Source organism: Cygnus olor, chromosome 1, assembly GCF_009769625.2.
Source record: "Cygnus olor isolate bCygOlo1 chromosome 1, bCygOlo1.pri.v2, whole genome shotgun sequence".
Lineage (NCBI taxonomy): Eukaryota > Metazoa > Chordata > Aves > Anseriformes > Anatidae > Cygnus > Cygnus olor.
The window spans coordinates 190,328,550-190,347,254 of record NC_049169.1 but is presented as its reverse complement, the minus strand read 5'-3'; the positions used below and the strand labels follow the sequence as shown (position 1 = coordinate 190,347,254).

The following is an 18,705-nucleotide window of genomic DNA, read 5'->3' as shown; positions in this document are numbered from 1 at the left end:
TGATGAACCTCTGCTCCCTTTTCTTTCCAATACGATCAGTTTTCTCTGACAGTTTCCATTCTAACAGCCTTCAGCATCTCTAGTTTAATCGTTTTATATGCGACAAAAGAGCAATCATTTCTGAACTCCAGAAAATTTAGTCTGGAATAAATGAATGCTTTGAGTCCATAGTTTTTTTGGTTCTTCAGAATAAATGCATAGGTACATAGCCATTACCATTTTGGATTAGACCTTATGTAGATGTAATACTATGTCTTCTATCTAGAGCTGCTGAGGATGAAATGCTCAGAAGGAAATGGGACGTAAATAAACAGCTGCAGATAGGGACTGATCTGACTTCAGTGCATGCCATCCCCATCTTTATCAATTAGACATGGAATAAACTATCTTTTCCAAAGACAGAAGACTTTTTAGTATTAGCTTTTGGGTGTAGAAATATGCAACAGCACTTGTGAACACTTCTTATACACAGTTAATTTCTTTCTTATACACAGTTAATTTTTATTTTTTTTCCTTAAATCTGTGTCCTCAGCGCCTTGCTCAGAGCTGTGCTGTGTGGTACGGGGTCTGCCAAGACATCTCCAATCGTCAGTGCAGCATGGGAGCCCCACGGCACTCCTTCAAAATGCCCCCCTCACTTTGCTTCTTTCACCTCTGTCAAAAATAAATTTAAAAAAAAAATGAGAGCGGATGTGGCGCTGGTTGAAAGATGCCATGTGAAGATGCTCAGCAGATTTGTTTAATTTTGTTCTATGTTCTCTGACCATTGTAACCTTTTACATGCTTACATGGCTATGCTGCATGTTTACCAGAGCTTCAAGAAGCTGCCTGTGTTCATGCTCAGGTGCTTTTCTTGAGATGATCAAATTAATTTAGACCCTTTGAAGGTGCATAGATAATTTATATTTTTTTGTCTCCAGTGCTTGTTTTATTGCATTGTCACTATTGAATTTTCATTTTATATCAGGTTGTCCATTCATATATTCTTATTAAATCTCCCTTGAGTACCGTGGCCTGCTCCTGTTTTTTAAGATAATTAATTTAATTGCGATGTCTACAGATTTGTTATCTAATATTTCCCTTTCCAGATGGTACTATCTTAAACAATAATGGAATTAATACACAACCTTGAGGCACCTGTTCTTAATTTTATCAGTTACAGCATAAATCTCTGTTAGGTTTTTGTATTTTTAACTAGTTCCTTTCCATTTGATTATTTGAATTCTCATTTCAGAACCACTTAATTTCTTAAAACAGTCTCTTGAAAGTCTGAATAAATATAAATTACTTCTCCCTTTTCCATCATTTCATCACAAATTTTAAGAAATACTATGAGATTGATGGAACATGATTGTCTTGTGCAGAAAGTATGCTAGTTAAATGTTAGCAAGCTCAGTCAAATAAGAAAGAAGCAAAGTGAAATGATGCATGTTTTATAGACTTCCCTATTTTCTTTCCCAATTAGCAGAGTATTAGAGGAATGAATGTTTAAAAGTATTTCAGCAATGACTTGTTATTAGTTGTCCATGTATGATGTTGTCAGTGAAGTTACATTCACATGGTTATTCAGGTAAATTCAGATGAAATAAGTTGCGTTTATTTGTTTCTTTGGAGAAAGGCCCAGGTATATTTAATCACAGAACTGTTTTATTTTGTGATTACATTTGCACTGACCGGAAAAGCAAATACTTAACAATTTGCTTAGGCAATCACACACCGAAATATTACGTTGTGATGTAAGGCAACATCTCTCTTAGATGAGCAGCTTTTTTATTAACTATTCAAAGGAATAGCTGTAGTAAAGAATTAAGTCAAGTTGCTGGGATTACACCGTCCCGAACCAGGCGTGCTAAAACTGTGGCAAGCATTTTGTGAATAAAGACAACATCCATAATATTGAATCTGAGAACCAGTCTTTCTTCTCAGTGACCTGCTCGTCTTGTGTGCTATACCTCGAGAAGTCCCTGCACAGGGTAGGGTCAGAGATGAGAGCTGATAACCTGAAATCAGCATGCGATCTGTTCTAGAGGAAAAACTCTTAACACGGGGATTGAGGACTCATGATGGTCTAGACTGTACTCATGAGTGTCCCAGTTACTCATCTGGGGTCAGATGGGGTTTGGTCTGGGGATTCTGGGGACATTACCCTTAGAAGCATGCTTGATGACACAGTATATGAAAAAATACCAAATTTAAAGTCAGCTTAACTGTTAATTTAAAAACCTTTGTGAGCAAACAATCAACGTAAAATTTAAACAGTGAAGCTAATTGTGTTTCCTAAAACACCTACCTGAAAGTGTAGGTAAGGCTCCTGCTTCAGAGAAACGAAGGCAGTGATCCTAATTTATAATCAGTCTCTATACATCACTCGTAAGTGCTCTGACAGCTTATTTTAAAACTTTTAAGTTCAAAACCAAGTTGATAATCTGTTAATAATTTGCCATCAGGAAAATATTCGAATTGGGATTTTAATTTGAGAAAACAAAAATGATCTGTGGGATTACTCATCTTCACAAGCAGAAATTTTTCATATGCAAATCACCTGACTGCTTCACGTTATTCTTAGCTGTAGCATCTGCCAGCACATTTTTCAGTAATTCTACATAAAGTGTCATTTGAAAGTGAGCATCAGGGTAAACAGTCTGCCTAAATGACTAGAGCTATTGAAATAAACAGTTTTGGTAGCCTCAGCAATAGTGCGGCTGCTGCTGCTCTCAGAGGAGGGTCTCCCTCAGGCACTAATTGCTCGAGAGGGTGGGGTGGGGTACAAGTTTCAGGGTGGCAGAGGAGCCAGACGTCTCTGAAGCTTGGCAGTGCCATTTTCTGCACAGAAATGCTGACTGAAATTTGTCCTTTACCTTGTGTTAGAGTGAGAAAATGGTATCATCAAGGCAAAATCCTAAACCATGGTATGGGTAAAGGAGGGGGAAATGGTACATATAGCAAGAAGGTGTCATGCTGAGTCAGATTCGGTTTGTTTCTGGTGGGCATTTAAGGGACTTATGCGCTGGACATAATGCTGAAGGAGGTTTTGTACTTGGAAGTTTGGACACTTGTGATAAGAGTCATATTATGACCGTGCCTGGTTTGCTAGTGCTGCTGTTTGGCAACTCCATTCTTGCAAGGTGTTAGTATGGAACAGCTTCTATTTGCTGCCATCATCATAACTTATTATCAGCAGCTGTGTTTAGGAATAACTCATCCAGAGTAATCTAAGGTAAAAGTATATCATTGCTAATATGCTGAAAAATGGGAAATAGCAGGTCTGTATGATCCACCACAGGAACCTTTCAAGAGCTGAAGCAGGGCCACCAGCAGCAGCTCCCTTTTCTGAGACCCAGTGGTGCAATGTCCTCCCTCCCATTCCCTTGCTAGCTGTTGTTCTGACACAAAGAACTGCCTACACATAAAGAAATGCAACAGCATTGTTTTGGGCTGGATAAACCCTGAAGCAGAAGGCCAAGGTGATTAAGGCAAATAAACTCTGAGACCGTGTTTGTTAGCCAGGAAGTGGTTATTACCAAATTGGCAGGAAATGTGCCGGAGGCTGATGTACCAACTCCGACGTAGCTCTACGTATTGGTCAGCTTTACTCAGTGTCATTGAAGTATTGGAACAACAATGCCAACTACATTAACTTTTGTCTGAGAACAGCCAATTGCATTTTTTTCACCCAACCCTGTAAATAAATCCACCTTTATTTAGCGGGAGTACATCTAGTTTCTCTGCCCCAACTATTTAGGTGAAGATGGTGTCAGTGAAATGGGACTGGCGCTGCTGTTGAGAGGGCATTTGGAGAGATGGCAACTGCACTGTATGACACTGTGCAAAGGCAAGAGCAAGAAGGAGGAAGCAGGATGGAGTACAAAGATTAATTCAACAGCTGCCATTGCTGGAGGCTACTTCTCATGAAACACTGCCGTGACACTATTCAGACAGAGGTGACATCCTGGGGTGCTCAGGTGCACCTTCTTTCCACTCGCGAGGCAGTTTTAGCAAAACTAAAACACTAGTGTGTCCCTCCCACACTGGTAGAGCCACGCAAGCTTCCCTGCTGTTCAATGGCATCCTGGACTGATCAAGCCTGGTTATCAACCACTTTGATAGAACAAAGGGTAATGGTTTTAAACTAAAAGAGGGGAGATTTAGATTAGGTATAAGGAGGAAATTCTTCACTCAGAGGGTGGTGAGGCCCTGGCACAGGTTGCCCAGAGAAGCTGTGGATGCCCCATCCCTGGAGGTGTTCAAGGCCAGGCTGGATGGGGCTTTGGGCAACCTGGTCTGGTGGGAGGTGTCCCTGCCCATGGCAGGGGGTTGGAACTGGGTGGTCTTTAAGGTCCCTTCCAACCCAAACCATTCCATGATTCTGTGACTTTATGACCATGGATGGAAAAGGAGTACTGTGGGCACAATCACCCCAGAACTGTGCTCCAAACTGGGAAAGAGCAGCATAGGGCTGATTCATCTAGCAGTAGCAGTCCCCAGAGTAAGCCAGTGATTCATCCAGTTTCTCTGGCAGGAAGATAAGATGCCCTTTCCAGGTGTCTTTTTCTTTTCTTCTCTTCTTTTTTATTTTATTTTTATTTTTTTTTAATGGAACTATTTTTTGAACATTTTGCAGTTGCTAGTTATTTGAAAAAGAGGATTACTTTATAGTCAGCTTCACAAATGGATGCTTCCCTGAAAACTGAGTATTAAAAAAAAACAGATATATGTGCCACTTCTTAGACATCAACATAAGTTAAGCTGTAAGGAACGATCCAGCCTGTGCAACAGTAAGAACAATGTATTCAAATAATACGCAATATAGTTCAATTTCAAGGCTCTACTAGCACAATTCAGGAAATTAAATTAAAAGAACTTTTTTTTTTTCTTCTTTTTTTTAACTACTTTTAAACGTTTGGAAAATTCCAGAAGACAAACAGTTCACTTCTGCTTATGGAACAGTATATCTTTGTTTTAAGCCTCTGTTGAGGTGACAGGTATCTTGGTTCTCGTTCAGAGGAAGGTGAGCTGTACATGTCCTTCCTCTTTTGCTGTAATACCCAGCAGTGGAATATCTCCATCACAGTTTCAAAGGTCATTCAGGTCTGACACCACCAGTTTCACTTCCTCAGATGTCAGTACAACAGTCTGGGATGCTGTGCTCTGGCACAAGGATGTTATCTCTGACTGTGGTGGTCTTGTGGGGTCAAAACAGATTGAATTTTGCAAATCCATTACAGTTTTCTTTTAGCATTTATGTGGCGTCATTGTAACTATGATATTTATTTTATAAAACTGTTCCTGGTCACAGTTTTTAAAACTCAGTCAATTAAGTTTTAAATCTGAGAAGTTTCTAAAATCTAGCTGAAAAAGATAAAATTATTTTTTCTTTTCAGTCCCACCAGGCGTGATACCAGGACCTGACTTACTTGGCAGTGCTGGCAGGCCCTTGCCCAGTCTGCACGTAATGTAAATGGTTATTACACACTCTTTTCATTTTAACGCACCTAAAATACTGTCAGTAAGTCAAAAAGGTTGGGGGAGGCTCAAATTGTTCTTTTAAATCCAACAACATCTACTTACAGCTTGGTTTAAAATGAGTGTGCAAAAGTCTTACCACAAGATGGCCCCTACCAACCACAGCTCACACGCATGAAGGCCGCATCGCTGAGCACCAAGATGCTGCTTGTTCCTTTCCATGTCTTGATGAGTCCAGGAATTACTGTCACTAAATGTTCCTGTGAGAAATGCCTTTCCAAAATTATCAAGCCTCTTTGAAGCAACCATCCTTTGGCTCCACGGTAGTTTAATTCTATGTGCCAAGCACTCTCTGCCCAGCTCAAGAGTTTATCAGAAGCCACAATTTTAAATACTTTGCATAACTTATTTTGTTGTGGTTATGTGAAGACTAGATGATGTCTAAAATAATCAGATTTAGGATGAAATTTGAGCCCCTTGTCAACAGATTTCAGGAAGGTGAAGGCTGAGATGTTCTGTGAGGAGGCAGTCCAGGAGCACAGGGCCCAGTGGAGGGAGGAGGCCACACACAGGACACTGACCCTAGGAGATGAAATTAAGTTTCCAGAACATATTTTTGTCTCCTTGGCTGCTGGAGTGAGAACAGTTAGATCAACAGTTAGCACTTAATCTAGTGAGATCACAGGGTGCTCTCAGCTCTCATTAGTACCCGTGGCTGCTGAGGACATCCAGACCTCAACCAGAAAGGTAGCCAAGGGCAGATTAACAAAGGGGACTTCAGTGCCTGAACTTGTGGTGTCATTTGTATTCTATAGCCTTAAATTACATAGATAGGTCTCACAATTAATTCTTAGGGTGAGGCAGGCATTTAATTAGAATTTTATTATATATGCATATAAATATATGTACACATATATTTCATATTTATATATTATACATAAACGTATATATTTATAAATATAAATAATATATGTATGTGTATATATATTTTTTTGATCTGGGTAGTCACCTGAGATAGATAGCCAAATTAAACAGAGAAAAAATACTTATGTTACTAATTTGGTACCTCTGGCCAGACATTGGCATCTGTTCATGGACAGAAGACATCCAAAACCAGTCTTTCTTGCCTGTGAGCAAATAGGAAGCTGCTTTACTTGAGTGTGGTCAGGACAATCATGGCTGGAGGGCTCATTTGCAAGGTGAGCCTTTTGTGGAGCCAGAAGTTTCTCTTACACAATCACAGACTGGCTGAGGTCTGAATATCACCTAGTCCAACCCCCCTGCCGAGCAGGATCACCTAGAGCATGTTGCGCAGGGTGGCATCCAGGTGGGTTTTGAATATCTCCAGAGAAGGAGACGCCACAACCTCTCTGGTCAGCCTGTCGCAGTGCTCTGTCACCCTCACAGTAAAGAAGTGTCCCCTCATATTCAGCTGGAACCTACTGTGCTTCAGTTTGTGCCCGTTGCCTCTTGTCCTGTCGCTGGGCACAACTGAAAAGAGACTGGCTTCATCCTCTCAACACCCTCCCCTCAGATATTTATACACATTGATGAGATCTCCCCTCAGTCTTCTCTTTTCCAGGCTAAACAGGCCCAGCTCTCTCAGCCTCCCCCCTAGAAAGGGAAGCCTCTTAAAACAAAACAAAACAAAACAAAACAACACAACAATAACTACAACAACAAAAAACATATAAATTAGTATAAACTATACAATAGCATTTGCATTCAGATATAGAGGAAAGAAACCAAGAATTATTGCTCTGAAGCAGAAACCTCACCCTACATCCTACTCCAGTACCCTAATGAGCAAGCTGCAATTAGCCACCCTTTGTCTCAGAGCTACCCAGAACATGTCTAAGTGGGCTCTGCTGATCAGGTACTCACCCCCTTGTCTAGGTTGGGAATCTCATTTTGTGTCAACCTAGCAACAGCTTGAAGAAGGACCCTTGGCAGCTTGTAAGGAGCAAAGCAGGGTTTGGTGTTTGCATGTCTTTGTCCCAGGAATTCAAGGATCCTGTGGGATTTGGACTTGTGGGGGCTTTTGTGATCGCTTTGCAGCAATCTGAGAGTTGCCAGAGCTGGCTAAATGATAACAAGAGGCAACTGATAACTCAGATGCATGTGAGCACCTCTTAGGAACTGAGTTCCTGCTCAAAGATATCACACGAGACATCCATCCATCAACCCACTGCTCAAGCATGTGTTAGGGAGCGTTAGTTATGGTGGAGAAGGAAAGTAATCCCAGTGACAAGCCTTCACATTTCTTCCGGGTATGAAGAAAAAAATGAAGCCAAAGTTAATGGCAGACTGGAGGGATCACAGAGCAAGGTGCTTTCTGACCCTCCATCTCTCCTCACATCACTTTGTGTCCACTGACAGCAAGGGTGAAAGAGGAAGCAAAGCATGCCACCAGTGACGGGCATTTTCCCCAAAAATCTCCACTGGCCCCATACTGGCCACCTCTTCTTTCTTCTCACTGGGGCTGACCAGCCCTAGCTGCTGCATGCGTGGACTCAAAGGGGAATGTTTCACCTTTGATTCATATCCCAGGATTTTAAAATAAACTAGAAGCTGATTTGCAAAGGCATCGGTATTCTTTAATGTCTTTTCCCTGGGCTTTGAACATCCTCTGCCTATATGTTTCCACTGCTTGTCTTGGGACATTTACCATTAAATGCTCTGTCAGATTCTGGTATCCCTCCTGTGACCACTTACCTGCTGTTACTCACTTCAAAAATAAATCCAGACACTAGGGGAAAGAGTCTTAACAGAAGCACAATGTGTTCATGTTAATAAAAGCACATATTAACTCTAGGCTTCCCAGTGCAGGAGAAAGCTGTCTGCAAATCGGGCTGGGGAAACTGGATAAACCTATGCTGTTCTGCTTGGTGTTCTGTAAGCAATTAAAACACATGCTGACAGTATGGGTTTGTGATCCACAGCACCTTGCGGTGCGGAGTTGTTCAGTGCCCACAGGAACTGCAGAAGAACGGGGAGGCAGAAAACTGTCAGTGACTGAAGTTCTCCATAGGCAAGCCACTGTGAATTGTAAAGAGAAAGAGAAAAAACATTTGGGGTTTGGGTTATTATAGGACATTATGCTGCGTGTAAAACCATCCCATCGTTGTGCTCCCCAGCTGAGATAATTCGGAAGCTGTTGGTGGTATTATCTTGACAGACGTGAGCAGTGATTATCCTACCCGAAAGAGGGCAGCAGTCGAACTCCTATGGCCTATTTCGTGTTATGATGAAAAATGGTTTTCAGCAATGACAAACGTTGTTTCAAGTAGCTCAATAACTGGGAAAACTGCCAGAGCCCGACAATATAAGCTGTTATTTTATTGGTATTTCTCAAAAGGAACTCAAGCCTGATTATGTTGACACTCAGAAAATGCAAAGTAACATTTAAATTCATAATAGGGGGATGAAGAAGCTTTGTGCAATAGTAAGGCTGTTAATCTTTTAATTTAAGTCAGTCATTTATCTGCAAAGTGAATTTAAGTGTGTTGGGAAAGAGGAAATAAAGCCATAGATCTGCAATGTGCTTCGGGATGTTTCCTCCACATCCCGTGGACTTCAGCTGCTCTCACTGGGGCTGTCCATACCACAGCACAACTCATCCTCAGCAGGGAAACACAAAGTCACTCCTGAGCCCACCGATCATCACTGTTTTCTTCCTCTTGATGGGTACAGACATCCTTCACTTTCCCCACTAGTTCTCAGTTTCTAAACAAGGGGATTTTTCCTTCCAGGTACAATATTTTCCATTATTTTTATGCTGCTGTGACTTCTACCCTCTGCCCGGGGAGTGTAGCAGCAGGTCCTGGCCATCGTGGGCCTAGAGCCAGAGACTCCTCCAGGTGGGAAGAGGCCCCAGTCGTCTCTAGACCAAGCTCCTGCTCAAGGCAATATCCATACTGAGTTCAGACCGGGCAGCTTAGGGCAACCTCAGGTCACCTCAAGGTGTCTTACGGCTGAGGTGGAGCAGGAACCAAAGCAGGAATGTGCTGAAAGCAATTCAGTCTGCTTTGGCAAACCCACTTATTAAAATCAGCTGATTACTGAACCAGCTGTTAAAAATCCCTCTAAGCAACCTCCACACCAAGCAATTACAGTTTTGCAGCTTCCAACCAGGTTTCTCACCTTGTGTAGATTTTGAAGTAGACTAAATTTAGTAGAACCTGAACACTGGGTACAGGCCGTAGACGCACAGCCACCACAGTCACTGTTGCTGAGCGGACTGGTGCTAGGACATCCCCTCAGCCCTGCTCAAGGGTCTTCATTTTACTGTGATTTTGAGTAATTAGGCTTCAAGGTCGTGACTGCATTAATTACCAGGGCCAAGGGCAAGACGGTTAGGAACATGGAGCTGGCTTTGGCTAGGGAGCTACGTACGAAAGGGGTTGCTCTTGGTGGCCATGACTATGATCTTCATTTTCAGTCAAGGCAGCCCAGGAGGCCTCTGTAACCCAGCAGCAGTCTGTGGGGACAGGAAAGATGGAGGTGCCCAGAACACTGCTTGCTGCAGGCATCACGCGCCGTGCTCAGCAGTGGTCGCAGAGACAAAGGCCTGTCTGCCACCAACGGGTGGCTGCACGTCCCCAGTGCTGCTTCCTTCTCCTGTAACAGCAAGATGGCAAATCTCCTGGGCCATGATCACCCACGCTGCTTGGCTACTTGCTGGCCCTATGTTAGGCTGTCCCAGTTATTGGGCTGCAAGAACAAACATCCTCAGGGGAGGGGATACACGTCCAAATCAGCATGGACACAGGCCTACAGGTACCACCACACCTCAGAAGCTGGGGTCGGTCCCTGGTCCACTTCTGTCAGGACAGGTATAGACATTATTTCCTGCTGTATTCCCATGCATCATGCTCACTCCTTCCAGTCTGCTTGTGGCCTTAGGTCAGCAAGCCTTAAACTGACTGGCCATGAAATGCTTTCACATCACTACTTGTCATCTGCATTGGCTTTTACCTTGAATTGCGTGAGGCAGCAAAACAGAACTGGGCTACAGTTCATCTTGGAAACAACACGAACAAAATGTTCCTGCGTTAATTCAAACACGAAGCCACTCGGGACACTAATTCCAGTGACCACCATTACCCCGAGCTGGAACATAACAACGAAAAAAAATACTTGCAAATCAGCAAACCATGGTGTTTCAGTAAACTGAAGCAAACCGTGTGTGCAGTTGTGTCAGTCCCTCGGCCACTAGCCCAGTCTCATGTTGGCAGGCTACAAAGTGACGCTGCAGGAGGTCCAGCACAGCAGAACTGACCATGGTCACAGGTACCAACCGCTGGGGTGGGGGCACGGGAGGTGTCCCCTCAGCCCACGGCGCCCTCCACCAAGGGATGGTGTGGACACCAACACAGCACGTCACCAACCTGCTGTGAGTGCCACTTACAGCCCCGGTGCGATACGGATCGGATTTAAAAGCAGGGCAAGAAGACCAATGGCATCAGCTTTGCATGCAAGATGAGGTTCCCAATTAAGCTCATTTTTATTCCAGATATTACTCAATTTGTTCGACCTCTCTTGTTATTTTTAGAGCTAGTTTAAATTGGTAGGTCCTGTTTAAATTGGCAGGTGCTGCTATGTGGGAAATTGAACATTAAAAAAAAAATCCTTCAGTCTTAAATTGGAACACACAGTTGGAAATTTCCAAGAAATTATATTTCCAAAATCTCTTCTGGAAACATCAAAATGACCTATTCACAGCAGTTCATTTTTATTTTTATAATTTTGAATATCATGTGTTATATGCAATACAAGCCCTTGGCCGTTCTATTACTTTTTTTTTCCTTTTTTATGGAAACAAAATATTTTTATCTTTTTTTTTTTTTTTTAATGTATAATTATAAACACACCACTAAGTTCCCCCCAAAGTGTTTCCATTCTGTCAAACCAACATTTGGCATTTGAGAAGCATTTTCTTTGGGGAAAAAAAAAAAAAAAGTCACTGATCTGGATTCGCCTCTTTCTGCCCCAGTGGCTTGGTCTTCAGCGACACAAATAGAGTTCCCTGAGGGAAAGAGCCCGTCCCCACTGGCTTCCTGGGAACGGACAGACAACTGTCTTCTGGGACAGACTCCCTTTTATTTAAATAGTCCCTCTAGCACTAAGTACTTTGGGGCAGAGCACTAGCTTGTGTCAGTGCTCCAGGACTACTCCGCAGCCAGGACAAGGAACCCATTGGGAAGCTGAGTGCAGCAACGGCACCACTCCTGCTGTTAAAATGCCACGGGTGTCCCTCGAGGCCTGCAGGAGACCGGCACCATCACCACCAGTGTTCCCACACGCATGCCAAAATCTCAACAACTTCATGACCCGTCCTGCAGCCCTTTAGCCATACCTTGTTACAAAGTCTTTTGGGTGGACCCTTTCTCTTTGTGCATTTCTACCATAACAGCACAATTCTTGGCGAACAAACACAACTTTGCAGCTCACACCACCACAGGACGTGCCAGCCCGGAGCCGTGGCCAGCCTGGAGCCGTGGCCAGCCCAAGCCAGCACTGGCCACGGGCCCACAGGAGCGGGAAGTCAGACTGAGGATCTCCAGAGGTGCCTTCCGACCAGCACTTCTGTGGTCCTTTTTATTCACCCCTGCTCCCATCCAAAGTGAATGCAGCTGGAAAGCCTCAATACCCACGGCCGTTTCTGTCACTCCGTTTGGTTTGGGTATCTGCTGTCTCCCCGCTTTCCACCCAAGTGAGTTCCTCCTTTTAAAAAAGGAGATTCGTCACAGCATTGCGTCAAGCCACACTCTGCTCAGATGATTTTGAAGTAGTTTATTGCAAATCGGTCCTAAATTTTGACCTCTTAAACATCCAAAAAACAAAACAAAACAAACTTACTAATCCTGCAATGTTGAACAAAACCCAAACTATACATATAGGTGATGAACGCACGCAAGGTATGTGTATATTCATTTGATGACTGTTTTATATTTGCTAATGAACCTTTGTCCTTGTGATGACGATCCTGTTGCAAAGTTATGAACATAACAAGTAAATCTGTGTTCCTTTCTTTCCTTTTTTATGGTTGTATTATGTCTGACCCGCTCTAACAGGTCCCCATCTTTCTTCTACCGGGGAGCCCAGAACTAGACGCGATATCCAGGTGGGGTCTCATGCCATGACTGCAGCTCTTTGGATGCATACAGAGCCGTCAGTGCTTTCTTTGGAAGGAAGCAGGTGCGCAGCCAAGGTGACAAAAGACTTGGTATGTGCTGTGGTTTAACAAATGCACATACCTGCAGGTGTAGGCACTCACCTCCTAGCCAGCAGCACAGGAAAAAAAAATAGCTGTCCAACACCACAAAAGCAGGAAAAAAAGAAAAGTTACTACTTAATACAAGGATAATTATAGGATGGTTGATGTGGCGTTCAGAGGGACGGTCAGAAATTTAGGGGAAAAAATGACTATCTCTGGGAAGTACTTTATGACAGACAGCAAGCTGCTTTGTGGCAGTTGGCAGAGCATGGCAGTAAGCTGTTGCTCTGAATTCCTTAAAACCAGTGGTGGAGGTGGTGTTGGAGGTGAATGGTTCCTTCCCATAGTGTGACCCCGGAGCTGCGGGTCTGGCTTGCTCCATGCACATGTGCAGGCTCCCTCCTGCCCAGCAGCACTCTCAGAATAGGGTGTCTTTGGCTGTATGCTTCCCAAAAATACAAGACATCACGTATAAATGTTCCCCTCAACACACACCAACACCCATGGGGTAATGGCTGCACAGCGCAGCAAGGCTGGACCAGCTTTGAAGACTTTTTCCTGGCTCCCACTCATGATCTGGTGCCATCAGCTATTGCCTCTTGCCTGTGCATACCCCTCACACGTTCAATCCCCCCTTCACAGAGGAGCTGCTGAGACCAAGTGCCTGGGGCTTTCCTGGCTAACAAGGATGCCAGGGGCAGTTTCCTTACATACCTAAAGGAACAGATACAGGCTCGGGTATTTTTCCTCCTGCTGAAGGAACGGCGCCGTCCCGTCAGCTGTAGGAGCTGACGATTTGAACATAAATTGTCAGTCCATTTGAACTTAAATTGACCATGGCACCAGGCTCCATTTTCTCCTGCGGGGCTGGGAGCTACTGTTGCCTTTGCAGAAGGTGACCACAGCTTTACGGATCAGATCCTGAGTTTATTTTGATAAGAATGGGCCAAGGACTGGTTTCACCAAATGCTGCTCGTGGCTCATTCCCTGCTCAGACCAGAAGCCAGAGGAAGGCACAACTTCCATGTTCTTGCTGCAGTGGATTTCTTTGCCAGGAAAAACATTTTTACACGTTTTTTTTTGTGTGTGTTTTAACGGTTGCTATTCCTACATTATCTATTCCTGAGATTATTTCCTGTGGGAAAGATTTAATATTTTTAATTCCAATAATATTTTTAGTAACAGTTGCTATTTTCTGCCAACATTTCTGTATTTTGGGATAGGACCAAATTATATGTTCTAAATTCCTATTCTCATTGCAGTTTCTCTAGGAAGGCTTTTAAAGCAGTTATTTCATACCTCATAAGCTACAGGGAAGAGAACGGAATTCTCTTAAGTTTATGAGCCCGATTTTCCATCCAGTTCCAGGCAATAGCCCCGCTTCCAGCACAGCTAATTTCATTCTTCCATTGCCATTTAAAAGTCAAATGCTTTTCTCCCTCATTTAGCTTTCATGTTATTCAAGCTAGGTTCTAACTTCTTCGCTTGTAACTTCCACTGGTAATTCCTTCATGGTGAACCAGGAATAATATTGCTTATTGAAGGCTGTTACTGTTCCTTGGCAAATCTGAACGCCCTGGAGAATGGAGATGTGACGGGCTGCAGAGGCCCTTTCTGTTTCTGTGCCACTGGCGCCACTACAATATGAAGTTTCCATTCTGGAAACACCAATTATTTAAATTTTCAGAGGTGATTATTTAAACTTTTGCACACAAAGTACGCGTTGTTGCTGTGCATGTGTCACTGCTGAGAGCCAGGAATGAAATTCCTGCCCCACTGAGATCAGCGGCAGGTTCACCCTGACTTAGTCAAGGTAGGATTACGTCTCAAATGGTGCGCTACTTCCAAATTAATGAACTCCTTACTTTCAATCAGGAATACATACACCTAAAGGCTTTTCTTTTTAAACAAACAAGTTATTCAATGTTTCTTAAAATATTTTAAAAATGTTTAAAATGCTTAAAATATTTTGTGTGTGTGTCGGGGGGAAGCTCAATAGAATTGAGAATGCGTAGAACCAGTCCCAATATATGTTGTATTAGTTACCTGTCCAAGTTTCATAAAATTTACCCCCAACTTTCTGTTCACCCCTGAGATGTATGAGAAGGATGGGAACCTTCCAGAGACAGTACCTGGTAAGCTGAAAACATTTGTTTTCCAGTTCAGTTCTTTAGGTGAAATGGAAGTTGGCTTTTGTTCCCTGCAGCAGAGATTCTAAGTGAGCCAATCCTTTCAGCAGGGAATCACTCCTTTCTTTTTGGGCTAGTTTCTTGCACTCAATTGCAAAGACACTGTATTTGAAGGTGAAATACTTACCTTTTTGAAACATAGCAGAGGAAAGAGCCAGAGGGGCAGGCACACCTCTTTGTGGCTGTCCTGGCAGAGCTGCCACTGCTGTGAAAGTGATGATGTTGAATTTTATGTCATTTGCTGACTCTGTTATGCTAAAAATCGTCTTAATGTACCCAGAAATTCTACGCCAAACACTACAAAGAGAGATGAGATTTGGAGCGTGTTTGTAGCTCAAACCCATCACTAACATTACAAAGCAAACCCCTTGAAAATTCTGCCTTAAAGTAGAAATTATCCTTTCAAAGAACACATACTGCAGCTTAGATTTTGATTCAGATTTTTAATAAATTGTGCCAGTAGAAGCTTTCAAAGGCAATGATATATCAATAAATAACAGTTAAATTGAGTTCCTGAGAAAGAACCTACCACATGAAAGAATGTCAGATAGATGTAAATAACAAAAAATGGCATTACTATATAAAAAAGCAGTAATACTGAATCTTACATGAACTGTCACAACACAAGCACTGCATACCTCAAAACATTCCTTTCATACAAATGTAAACAAATACACAATCATTTTTGTTTAGTTTAGGCTGATGAATTTATATGTTGTTGCTTAGATATCTAAACACTGGATAGGATATGCTAAAACATTAAGGAATAATATGTGGAATAATATACGGAAAAAATAATGAAGTTCCAGATTTAAAAATAAAATAAAGCAAAAACACCTTAAAGGAGTGTTTTCCTCAAATGTTATTACGTCAATCACTTTAAATAGGACTGTTACACTAATCTGAATTAAGGATTTTTGTGTGTGTTTACTTAGTTATATATAATATATATGCAAATATGTATGGCTTAATTACTTTAGTATTCTGATATCACCTTGAATAAGTCTCACTTATACATATAAAAAAATGCTTATTTTAACATAGTTAAGAATTGATATTTCAAAGTATGCTTATAATCCGACAGAAATGAAGGACTGTTGTGCTCCACCACAGCAACATTTTCATCTGAAGACAACAGGACAGAATGACCTATGAACAACGCCAACGTTTTCAGACGTCAGTGCCTGTAACGTTAGGATCCTAAATGGATACACAGACAGTCGTGTAGAGATCCAATGTCCGGAAAAGCCATGTCCCTCCAGATTCCACAGAAATCAGAGGGGCTGCACGTACTCACCACATCAGCCTCATCTCATTTAGGATCTCGGTGTGTTGCAGGAGCACAGCTCGAGACATTCTGGTTTGAAGACACTGAGCTACTTGTTAGTACTGGTGCTCTGCATTACTGATAGCATTAAACGACGAACACTGTGCTGCATGCTATGTGAATGAGCCAGGTCTAGACTGTTGTCACGAATCAGCTTTGTAGTAATGGTCTTGGCTATTGATCCTTCGTGGGGAAATGTGTGTGCCAACGATCAATGGTTACTAAAACGATCCACTACATCAGACCACAAAATCACTATTCAGTTATAATCTTTGCAAATCTGTTTTACAAAATTAATATTGGATACAATCATAAGAGGAAACCATCCACACGATACATTATGAACACATGGTTTAAAACGGTCTACTAATTTTAGACCCTCAGTAAAAATGGATCCACAGGACCTGCCTGTGAATGGCAAGAAAAGGCCATTTCAAATAGAAAAAACACTGCTCATGCAACATTCTTCACACACTAGACAAAGAAATCACACCCATATAGTCACTTGCTCACACTTTCTATTACACTCCAATAAGCAGAAGGAAATAAAGCAGCTTTAAGGTTATGTCACAATTTTGAAATGTGGAAAATACACATAACAAACAAAAATCATGGTGCGAATACAATGGCATCAGTAAATTTAGAAAATTAGAGAGTGGAGGTTTTTTTTTTTCTTCCTTTTTTTCTTTTTTTTCTTTCTTACATTATTGCACAGAGACCTTTCATCACATGTTCTTCAGCTTTATGCATTTTCCTAAATGTGAAATAAGTGCTATGGATAAAATAAAAATGTAGAAAAGAAGAACAGCAGCATGATTTGTCAAAGTTAATCCCTATAATTTAGTAGGAAAAGAAACCCCTGCTATAAACAAAATATAAGTGCTCTTTATTCATTTAAAAAATAACGCTGACAGTTGCAGAAGTCTGTAAATGTTTATCTGAGTAGGGGGAAGCTGACCTCAAACACAAATAGGCCTAGAAATGATAGACTTCTGGCCTTGTAGATTTTGGTGAAGACCAGGACTTCAAGTGTAATTATCAACAAAGTTATTTACAGTAAAACTGACCTGAACTTTCAAGAGTGCCATTTTTAGGACCTGGCCCTGCAAGTTTCCAACTCCACAGGATGACTTCAGTCTCAGCCAAAGTTACACCTGACCAAGCACTGCAGGATCAACTCCTAAAGGATCAGTTAAGGGCCCTACTGGATTTGAGATTAGTCATATCTGGAGCACTCTATACAATAATTTACACATATACAGGCTGACAAGCTCCAGTCTGATCCACCACATCTTTGTCTTCTACATCGGACTTCTCAGACTGGCCAACTTCCATTCCAGAAGGTTTGGGATACCTGAACGGATACCCGTTGTCATCGAAGAACCTTCGGAAAGTAAACTCGTAAAAGGCATGCTCTGTGTGCTTGCTGTTGGAAGAGGCTAACGGATCCCATGTCCTGGTGCTGTCACCACTAGCATCATTCCAAGGACTTTCTTCTTCAACTGGATCAAAATTTGAAGTGTCCATTGGATGGCTGATCTTTGGAACGTAGGGAGCTGGCTGCCTGCGGATATCGGTAGAGAAGTCCATAGAGTGAAAGAAAGAATGGGCTTTAATATCATCTGCTCCGTTTCTTCCAAGCCTGTCCTCAGCAGCACAGCAGAGCTTTGTGATGAGATCAGTTGCCTCGGGACTTAGCTTGATCTGTGAGGGAATGTGCAGTGTGCTTTCCCAATTTATCACCTGAAGATGAGAAAGGTATTAAATGACTTCTAATCCTGGAAACAGAATCCTTCTGATCCTTCCGTCAACACCAACTGTACAGAAGTATACACGTAACTAGTCCAGCCACATTCTGTATAGTTACTTCAGAGGTTCAAGAGCCCAATGATGGGATTGCATCAGCTGTTAATAGGTTTCTTTAACGATTCAAGAAAGATCACCAGAGAGCAGATAGAAGAAGCAATTACATTTTAAGAAAGACGTATTTCCTCTTGAAAGCTCCCGTTGCCAGATTTGAGAATACATTCAGTTTACACATGACTTAACGGAATGAATTCAAGGAGTTGCTTCATTTAGCCTCCAAAATGTAAAAATAGGGAAGTGATTATGATATGCATTCTTTCTAATAAATACTACTTACTGCTTGGCTTTAAAACACTCACGTTGCCAACTGAAATTATCATCGGTGTATCAGCTTACTCAAATCTGATATGCACCCTAAAAAATTTGTGTGTGTGAACTTGGGCTTCAGAAACCAAAATTGTGCTGAGTAGATTCATAAAGCTGGTAACTGTATCTATGTGGGCTGGACAAGTCAATTCTGGTCTGATATTCACAATCTTCACTGATTCGTAAAGGGTTTGTCCCTGGTGTAAAGCTATTTAAAATCACGATTTTGTAATCACTGTTCCTTTCTCTAGTAAAACCAGAGGGGATGGGTCTGTACAGAGAAGAGGAGGGAAAGGAAAAGATTAACATTTTGCTGCTACAGATTGGAATTTTGT

General features: G+C 42.1%; 1 protein-coding gene across 7 annotated transcripts in view; it reads right to left on the bottom strand.

The window, feature by feature from the left end:
* Positions 1–15,305: 15,305 nt before the first annotated feature.
* Positions 15,306–18,705, bottom strand: part of LATS2 (large tumor suppressor kinase 2) — a 46,530-nt gene continuing 43,130 nt past the window's right edge. For all 7 annotated transcript variants that reach the window (XM_040544019.1, XM_040544018.1, XM_040544021.1 and 4 more), the window contains one exon: positions 15,306–17,941. In XM_040544019.1, coding sequence (XP_040399953.1) covers positions 17,447–17,941 — 495 coding nt within the window. In that variant the 3' untranslated portion in view covers positions 15,306–17,446. The remainder of the gene's footprint in view (positions 17,942–18,705) is intronic.